The following is a 10,815-nucleotide window of genomic DNA, read 5'->3' on the forward strand; positions in this document are numbered from 1 at the left end:
TATTGAGGTTTTCAATATTATTCTGGAGAGTGTAGCTGGGGGTATCACCAAGCGAGTTTTGCTCACAGTTTTTCTAGTTCGGTATTGTTAAATAAAATAACATTCTTCATAGAATGTAATCTATCATTTCCATTCTCTTATTTGTTTGTACCTGTGATGATAAAATAAATACAAAAAATACCAGTTTTATATATTGTAGATTTTGATATGCTGTGCACGTGCTTCAAGGAGTAACCTCTCATCAGCAGCATTAAAGTCAAATATGTAGGAAGATCATAATCGAAATATTAGTTGTATACAAGAAGTACTCATAATCAAATCTATCGAAAGAGGAAGCCAAATCTATCACCGAGAGGTTCTACCACATGCAATGCAAGCAATGAAGCCTCGGTGTTTTACGTATTTTTAAATTTGGAATACTGCAAGATTTCATAAATACGGTAGATAAAATGTGATATTATAAATTTGTTTTATCGTTGTAATGATGTTATGGGTACATATTGAATAGATTACAACACCCTAAAAAGTGGTATTAATTGATGGGGAACTAAATATCCTCAGGGCGTGAGCTTTGCCCCAAGTTTGTATTTAATAGACAGGTGAACTTAAAATGTTAATTTTGGCGGTGACTGTAGAAAGAATGATTTGTAAAGAGCTACTCAGAAGATGAACATGCATAGATTTAGTTCGGTAATGACCCCTAATGAAATACAGAAAATACTAAGTATGATTAGTATAACTTGGTTTTGTTTATTGTTTATTGTTTATTGTTACTCAGTATAGAAATTTTACATATATAAGTATTTTTAATTTAAAAGCTTACGATAACTGAATTTGTAAATTGTAACAACAGTTACAGTCAATTTGCTGATCAAACAAAAAATATTAGTTATCTTATCGAGCGCAATATGCCTAAATGCGTACGGTGTGACTCCGCACAATATGTTGTTTTTTTAGTTGTTCTTTAAGTTTTTTGAACGACTATATATTTTTGTCCTATTCGGAAACGAACGGCCTCTTCCATATTCGTAATTAATGGAGGCAAATTCTATTTAAACCAAAGTAAGATGGTAAATGAATAGAAAAGACAACACTGCAAAGTGGAAATTTTTACTTTACTCAGGCAGAAAGGGTGGTATAATCCACGAAGTGGGTCAAAACGTTGGGAAGAAAAACACATAAATTAGAGACTGGTGTAGGTAACATTGCACACCACAACTTCGAAAAGTAAGTTTAATTTATATTCAGTTTCTTTTTTTCCGTTGTAACAAGGGAGTCAAACCTATTTCAACTGATTTTAGGTGGGTATAGCTGTGTACTTTTTTCCCCACAGTGGCCAGATTTTAAAGGGGAGGGTTGTAGTCACGCCAAAGTACTTCAATCCAGCTGAATTTTTTTTGCTCCATACCTATTCTTGTTATATTTATCATATTCATTGCGCCAACCAATAAAAACAAATATGAGTCCAAAATGCAATTACAGGAGGTCATTAATAGCACTCCAAAGAATGACGTCTTGTTAGTAATAGGAGACTGTAATGCTAAGGTTACCGGAACAAAGTTTTCACCTAAGACTAGATACAAGATCTATTGCAATTGGATATCGTTTAATGGAAAGGTCGAAAAACAAATCGACCATGTGCTCAAAACAAAACGAATAAAGCAAAGGAAGCAGAAACAAGGTTGAAAAAAGAAGGAATGATACCACCAACAGCCAAAAACAAGGACAGCATATTCGGTTGAATTCAAAAATAGAATCCAAGTACTAGACAAACTGAACAGTGTAAAAGACATGGAAGATGTGGATGAAATGGAGCATTGAAACATCATATCAATAACAGCAGGTCAGAACGATTGAAAGAAAACTAAACGAAACAGGAAAGAGAGAGGGTAAAGAGAAAGCATGAGTAATGACTGAAGAAAGTGGACAGAAGGTCTGATGAGCGAACAGATACACTGGCTAGTAATGGTAACATAAGCCATAATGGAAGCGTGGGTATAGTGCGTTATATAACTTGGTTTACCTCACCATTTTCATGGGAAATGCCCGTACTTGTAAGGTTTACCTTGGAATTGCCATTTGTCATACGGACTTCCCCTTTTGACTATTCTCCTAGACAATGGCCTAGAGTCGATTAGTTCTATAATAATGTCATTCCCCTTCATAAAAACAGCTAATGAGATTACAACAGAGAAGTAAATGACAAGCATGGCAATATCGTGAGCAGCCAGGACAAGAAAAACAAAATGTGGAAAAACACTTCGAGGAAGTATAAATCATGGCAAGAGATCCCACAAGAAGTAGAAAGTGAAGATAAAATGATGAATGAGATAGATTCGGGGATCAAACAGGTGGATGAAACCAACAAGGCAATGCAAATGTTGAAGAACGGCAAATCTGAAAAAAGTGGATATATTAAAGGCAGACTAGGCAACATCAACAGTAATATTCTTAGAAAAGCTCTATACAACAATTCAATATTTGCAGCCATATGGAAACAAGAAACTTATCAGCCGCTTGGAATAACAGCTTAACTGTATTATTTCCAAGAAAGTTGCTAGATCAATCTGCAACAACTACAGAGGCAAAATATTTTGGTAGGGCCTAGCAATAATTTAAATAGAGTGGTGAAACAAAGAATCCAAGACGAAGTAGAGGAATAACTGCGAAGGGAAGGGCAGAGCACGACCGAGCAACTGTTCATCTTAGAGCAATTTACAGAGAGGAATATACCTTTGTTTGTTAAATATCTTGACATTGAAAATGGTGATTTAATCCACCAATAGAGGAAGTCTGTCGTTTATCATGAATTTCTACGGCATCGCAGATAAGTTGGTCAAGGATGGTAAAACTACTACATGTATACGAAACTTTCAACTACACAGTGGTAGTAGATGAATAATTAGAATGGTCCAGATTTACAACAGGAATAACACAGGGCTACATCTGGTTACCTTTTCCTTTTAGTTATTGTTTTCACAGTGGAAAAATAACAATAGAAAGGGAACCAACAGCTATAATATGGAACCTCACAACAAAATTGAAAAAGCCTACACTTTGCTAAGGATCTGGCTTTATTATCATCAAAATACCATGATAAACAAAGTAAGGTACAAAGATTACATGTTAATGGAAACCAAGTTGCCCCAAAGATCTACGTAAAGAAACTAAAGTAATAAAACTTTACATAAAAGATTCAGTGAAAATGCAGGTCAAATTATTTAACAGTCCTTACATATGGAACGAAACCTAGAAAACAACAGAGGGAAACTAAAAGAATCTTAGGTGAAACTTGCATATATTCTCTATCACATGATCAGTTTTTGCATTTCCACCGGGATTACTTTACGCTAAACCTCATTACAGCTATAATGGCTATGCATATTATATGTTTATAAATGTGTCCCTCTCTTCCTGTTATTTTATTCTATGCTACCGTATATCCTTCGTGGATCCCATGATTGGAATAAAGCATCTTCTTCTGCACTCATACCATTTTGTCTCCAAACACAGATTTCTACCATTGATTAGTGGTTTTATTATGTTTTCTCTACAAATAATTCGTCGAATGATTAAACATTTACAAAATTAGAGATTTATAACCAAGAAAACCGTTCATGAATACATAAATCATATCGATATTGACAGAAATTCGATGTCTTATATACCGTCCTTGACCTTACTTATAAAATACAAATCCACACTAAAACCAGGCAGGGTACATATATATGTATATATCTGTGTGTGTGTGTGTGTGAAAAATTCACAGTATTACGCTTTTGTCAACAATTGTTAATTCCACTCAATTGTGTTGCTCATTGCAACGGCACCAATCCACGCTACAACCATGTCGAAAGTGGGTTCCATTATTTTTCCCAATATAATTCATATAAAACTATTTTTTTCTCGGAAAATATATGTAGTAATGCCAGTATAATTTCGCCAAAAATAATGAGAAATATCTAAAGGTTAAGCTATAATTAAAGTTTTATATATTATTTTTTGTTCTCAATCAGATACCAATGATTAATTGACAAATCGATTATGAAATCGCAATGTATGTTACCGAATCGATTACAAATGTGTGAACAAGCATGTCAATAATATTTAGAAGAAATTTCACCGTCCATGTTGCTGTTTCTGTGTTATACTAATGTATTAGCTATCTACCTTCTCATTGATTTGAATGTTTTGTCAAAAGTACCAAACGATATGGAATGTAGATGCGGATGCTTAAGGGCACTTATTTTCATAAATAACCATATTGACAGTTTTATCTACTTGCCTGGTTGATTGTTCACACTTACCTGCCTGATCATTCCAGTGGACCTTACGAACAAATTTACAACTTCAAAATAAGCAACAGATTGTATAAAACAAACAATTTGTTGATAAATGTACTTCAACTTTCATATTTCAATGAGTATTACACAAAGATTTAGTGGTACAGTTTTCAGGAAATGACGTAAAGAATAACAGTAACAGGGACAGAAGCACCCATGCATCTAAATTGCTTTTCAAACTTTATATGTCTTCGGTTTTCCCCGTGTCAATCCGGTGTCTGTGTTTTCTCCTAACTTTATTTTTGATGAAATGTATCATACCTCAATTCGATTGTTAGAAAGAACGACTGCAATTGACACATAACATGACAATCTAACAAAAATTGACTGGATGCCTGTTCCATTCTGATACATGCAGTGACCAGATAAAATATTTACTAGTTCTAATAGAATTATTTTTCTCAGTTTTTTTTTCCGGAAGCATTTGATGGTGTGCACAAATTCAGTCTGCCAAATGTAGGATCGCCATTTTTCCCTTTTTAAAGTTTTTACCAGTGCATGTTTCTTAGACTCAAAAGCAACACTTGCATCTCATTAATTGCCGACGCCAAAGTCTTCAAATGCCTTAAAAACATAATAACAAAAATGATAAGGATCAAGTTTGTAATTATTTGAATTTGCATTTGATGCACAGTAGTTTAAGCTGATTCCCACATGACGCATCGGCTTCTAGTTAATTCAATATCTCTATTTTACTTGTGCTGTTTTTTTTTAACCCCCGCATTTTTTGGGGTGTATATAGTGATCTGCTTCTTTTCCTTTATAATTTTCTCAGCTTTACCTTATCACAGCCGCTTGGTCTTTACGTTATGGAATTTGATTTCAGATTGATCAGTGACGTCAACTTTCAGTTTGACGACCTCGTTTATAGTTTTAATTATGCATACCTTTTGTATCGCGCTAGGCTTCTGGAACAGCGTTATATTTCCGCTAGAATCTTGGTTCCTTTGATTACTATTACCATATGAAAAGTGGGGTATGAAGAGGACAGTGCCCTTTAGTGAGCTTGCTCACAGTTTTTCCTGTTTTTTTCTCTTTATAGCACATTTGCTCTTTTTATCATCATTGGTAGTCAGTATTGTTTACATGCTGGCCTGCATGTACCTGCTTAAATGACAAAAATGCCTAAAACGCCAAAAAATAATTTTCTACATCCGATTTTTCTTTCACTGGGTAATTCTTATAACTGATGCTTTTGTACATACCAAAGCTTTTATCATACCCAATCGCATTCCAAAGACACGTGTAAGCAAGACGTTGACTCTCTTAAGAAGTGGCCGGTTGAAAATTCTTTCGGGTGAGTAAATATTTATCTATACTATCGGAAACAGGTAGAAGCGGATTTTCCTTATTTTTATTGTGGAGGTTGGTTGCCGGTAGAAATTCACAAACGATGTTCGTTGCGAATCGATAGCTATACTTTAAGTCTGATTTAGTTCAATGAAGCCCAACCCTCAATGCACTACACAGTAGATTGAGATCATATATAAAGGCTTGCTTTAATGGCTTGGATTTAAGTCATGTTCATTCATAAAATCGGTTAACTATAAATAGAATACCAAAAAAGAATGTATTTAATCTGCATGCGTTTTGATGAATAGCTGAAATATAAAAAAATGGAACAGTATAAATGTATGTACATAACTTGGGTTAACGTTGAGGACATCTTCAAGCGATCAATACTGACAGTTTGAAAAACAGTTTTAAAAATAGCTCATACCAAATAGGATTTTAGGGGCAATCTGACCATTAATTGTTAATAAGTCAGATGAAATTAACTTTCGTTTTCATTTATCAATTTCACATTCGCCCGCCCCCTCCTAGGCAAGGGTTTTGGTATATCGAAAGTGGACTCAACAATGCCTTTGCTCAGTAGGATGATGCGACTGATTACTTGTAATGAAATGTTTTACTCAATTATTATTTATTTAACGTGGTCAAGTTGGTTGAAAAACGTTTCTCTGGAACTTACATTAAGGCGTGAATAAATCTTTTCTACAAATGTACTTACGAACCATTATTTAATTTCGGGTTTGTCGATTCTATACATTTTCATTGAAAACCTCACAGATAAAATACTTATAAAATATTGCTCTTAAAGTTTTAAAAGTATAGACAACATTGTTAACTTTTGAAAATTAATTCATTGAAGAAAGGGGGTTATTTTTACAGACAAATTATGGATTTTACACATATACAAGTGTCTACAACTCCTATTTTTCACAATTATGCACTTTTTTCTGTGGGATAATAGGTTTTGGTTGCCTCACCAACTCGTTTGCAAGTTTAAATTACAATACTACAGCTCGACCAGAATAGATTGGGTTTAAATAGTATTAAAAAACTTTTTTTCCCGGTGGCCAGTTTAAAAAGGGGAAGGTTGAGATCAAAGTACTTAACCCAAGCCCGCCGCATTTTTTTTGCGCTTCCCATGTCATTGACACCAACTTCTAAAATTCAGTTAAAAAAGAATCCATAGTTTATCATTCCCCCACACACCCTCAAATGGGTATTAAAATAGGGCATTAGTGAAACATTGAGTGATACGTAATTGTGAAAATGGGGATGGAAAAAAAGTTCACTAGAATGGCTTAATTTGAGAACTGCATTTTGAATTTTGATGAAAATTGAACTTAACCTGTATAAAATTTACGGTATTAAACAACTGTACAGTTTTTAAAAATCATTGGTCCGTTCTCATACTTTAGGAAGGGCTCACAAATGCCCCCTAATAATACCTCGCATCTTCGTGTGATGGGGTATAAAAATGGGCATATATCACATGGTCTTGCTCCCACAATCGAATATGCAGCCCGACTAGTATATAACACATATATACAAAATGTAGTGGAGTGGCTACATATTAGCCCCTGCAATATTATACGAATGTTATATGTCCCTGGTCATGATAACAGAGGATATATATCATACTGGACATTGATTCAGATATCTCTCTGAAAATGTCTCATCGTGAAATCGAATGAACTGGTCGGGATGGCTATTCTAGAATTTTACAAGAACTCGGTTTGAACATGTTAAATTCCCGCCATGTGTCATGAAATTGCACAACCCCCTTGTTATTTATCACAGCATAGCTTTGACGAATCGTTAAAAGCTATGTTAGACCAAACGCTCAAGTGATGTTTTACAATCTTGTCGCCGAATGGTATGCTAAAAATAAATCTTATATTTTGCACCGATTGGTTAGTTTCTGCACTTGTTACTATTTTGGGTTTTGACGTTTGTCGAGGTATAAAAGCAGCTGGGATTCCCCTATTTGCTCGTTGTTGCCTGCTCATTCGTTCAGGTAGTCGGTGGTTGTTTGCCCTTGGACCGCCGCTACGTTTCTGAACAAAATTAGGGACTTGTATGGAAGAATTGAGTAATCAGGAAACTAAGAAGAATAATCAAAACACGTAAGATACTTTGAATCTATATTTTGTGGACTAGAACATCGTAAAACTGTTTTATTAGAATTAAGATTTTTGACCTACTTCGAGATCAACACGAGGTGATCTGCCGGCCAGCTGATCAAATCCAATATGGAACCCGACCAACATCTTGTGAATGATTACATTTCCGACTTCGATTTAGATCAGTTGTTGGATGCTTCAGAAGTAAAAAAAGAGGTAGAAGATCGGTATAGCAATTGTTGTAAGCAAAGTGTCATCTCCGCTAGAAGTGGATCTTCAGGAGCTACCACACCTTGCTCGGATTTGAGTGTACCCCCTTCTCCAAGTTATACCGATGGAGCACCAAGTCCGGGAGATAGCAATTCAAGTGTATTTAGCGGTCTTACTTGGCTCACACAAAGTGTATTTGAAACTGACATTAAATTGAAAACGAGTTTAAGCAGCAGTCAAAAATCTACACAGAGCCTAGAAAAGGAAATGAATGATGTTGATTGTTTAATATCTTCAAGTCCAGAATTTGTTCAGAACTTTAGCAAGTATTTGGTTTCTGGTGCTGAAGCAGGTAAACAAGCATTATCAGGTCAGGGCTTAAATGACGACAATTGTCCACCAAGTAAAATTCCCTCTCTCAAAAGATCTCTTAGTAATTTAAGTACAAGTTCTATTAAATCCAGCAAAACTGACAGTGATACACATGCTCTGGAAGATGAAGAATTAGTTGCTTTACCGGTGAGGGAACTAAACCGCAGATTGCAGGGATTGCCGAAAGAGGATGTACAAAAATTAAAACAGAAACGACGGACTTTAAAAAATCGTGGATATGCACAGAACTGTAGATCTAAAAGGATGCATCAACGTCAAAGCTTAGAGGTGACCAATAAAACGTTAGAGAATCAAGTCCGTCAACTTCAGAGGCAACAGGCAATTTTGATGCGCGAATGCCAGTTTTACAAGCAGCAGTGTGAAATTCTCAGGGCTAAGTGTAGTGGTGTTACTTTGCCACGTGATAGAGATGGATCATTCTCTAGCTATCCAAGCTCCCCTGACTGTCAGTAAATGTGCGAGTGTTGTTGAATGAAACATCATTAACAAACTTCATTGATCACCAACTTACAATTACTAAGGTGGAATATTTTAAAGTGCATTATTATCGTTAATTGTTGGGTGTACATATTGAAAATTTTGAAGCTCTTTATGATTGAAAGACAAACTTATGTTCTATATTATAAAAAAAGATACAAAAAATTAGATTATAGTCTATAATAATTGTCACTCATGATTCATTGTTAATTTCATGTTTGTATAACTGGTTTGAGCATCCAGTTTTCATCTATGAGTACATAATTCATTAACTTCATTTAGTTAAACTAAGTTTTCACTACAGTAAAGTTAAGAATAAAGTTCAAGATACACATGCTTTCATAAATTGAAGTGGATAAGGTTTTTACAACATGGAAACCTTTGGAGGTGAAATTGTGATAAAATTTTAATTGATTATGACATACATATATATATACATATTTTTTTTTTTTGGCTATTATTTTATGCCATTCACAAACATGACTTTAAGTTTATTATGTATTTAAATTTGCAAGTGTTGATATTTTGCTGTATAATTGTTGATACATATGTCAGAGTGCTTTATAACCTATGTCTTAGTCGATTTATTCAATGCAAATGGAGAGTAGAATATCAAATTATCTCAAAACACCTCACCTATTTTCTGTACTTGTATCATGTATTGAAAGGCTTTTCATCTTAGGTCAGATATTAGGTGAAGTGAGTGCGATCGAGGAGAATGGATGATAGTGGGACACACTGCAAGGGCAACTATGTAATAGTAATAACCAGTGTGCTTACCAAACCATCTGTGATATTTTTTACTGCACGTGCTTGTCGTTTTGATTACATTCCTGTCCATATTTTTGTGATCTTCATATCACTAGCCTACTTGATACATTAAATAAAGTCATGGAAGAAATTAGGGTTAAAGTTTTGGCATGACGCAAGTATTGAATATGGATCATTGTGAAAAAGCAAGGATTGGAATCAAAACAGACAAGTGTTTGTGGTTTTATCAGGGACTACTGATGGAGCTCTCAAGTAATCACATTTTTTGCCTTGTTCGGCCAACAATTTAAAAAGTATAGCTGTGAACTACATGTAACCAACCATAAGGCATATTTCTTATGAATTGATGTGCTAACAATGGATCAGTGCTCTTCTGCTTTGTAGTTGTTGAAGTTACTTCCCTTTTAAATTGTGCATAAACAGCTTATAGAAAGTGGGGTTACTTGAGATCTGGATTTGTAGCCAAGAACAGTGATTTAGTGTGGATTTTTTAAAGAAGTTTACTTGGGAGATTTTTTACCGATTTTGTAAGTACAAGACTCCACCAGTACCTTTTGCAGGGAAGTTGGCAGGATCTTTTAGATTTTAATGAATTTGCCTGACTATGGACATGTTTTATATCAATGTTGTTTTGAATTTGTAAACTTGTGCATGTATTCAATTAACTGAAAAGGGTTTGACATAAGCCCCCAAAAACAAATGTTTTAAGAGCTACGACAACCACCAAGTCCTAGAAATACACTTGTATTTAAAAAATATATATAAAATCCCAGCTACATGTACAAGGCAGTTGGAAGAAAAGTGCTTTTTACTTAACATATACGATAGTTCAAGTAGAAAAAAAGTTGGAAGTATTTTTGTTACATGATGTGTATTTAAACTGATAGAAAGTTTTCCAGTGGTGTTACATGTATGTTGGCTGGGACAAAAAAATAGAAAAATGTTGAAATTAAAAAAAAGTAACATTGAATGTAAGGCTTTACTTTGTGAAGGCAACCTACAAAGTTATGTAGTGTTTTGCATCCGAAGACTATTCTCGACTTTGCCAGTCAATTGATAACTCGATCGTTTACCCACGTGGGTGGTGGCAGTTCTGCCAGCCCTATTTTTGTGTAATTTGTATTGTAAAGCAGTAAGATTAACAAAAGAATGTCTGAATGGAATGGAGTATTGTTTTTAATTACATGCATGTGTTATGAAGAATTATA

The 10,815-nt window shown here is 34.6% G+C and overlaps 1 protein-coding gene across 1 annotated transcript; it reads left to right on the forward strand.

Annotated features, from left to right (window-relative positions):
• Window positions 1–7,626: 7,626 nt before the first annotated feature.
• Window positions 7,627–10,548, forward strand: LOC148615726 (uncharacterized). The gene has a single exon (XM_088582254.1). It carries the CDS (start codon window positions 7,886–7,888, stop codon window positions 8,810–8,812), a length of 927 nt encoding a protein of 308 aa, XP_088438380.1. The 5' UTR covers window positions 7,627–7,885; the 3' UTR covers window positions 8,813–10,548.
• Window positions 10,549–10,815: the final 267 nt, after the last annotated feature.

This window comes from Perna viridis, chromosome 5 (assembly GCF_037379345.1).
Source record: "Perna viridis isolate PV_CMFRI_1.1 ecotype Kerala chromosome 5, ASM3737934v1, whole genome shotgun sequence".
Classification (NCBI taxonomy): domain Eukaryota; kingdom Metazoa; phylum Mollusca; class Bivalvia; order Mytilida; family Mytilidae; genus Perna; species Perna viridis.

Excerpts from the sequence above, each read along its gene's own strand:
- LOC148615726 (XM_088582254.1), top strand. The coding sequence starts at position 7,886 with ATGGAACCCGACCAACATCTTGTGAATGATTACATTTCCGACTTCGAT.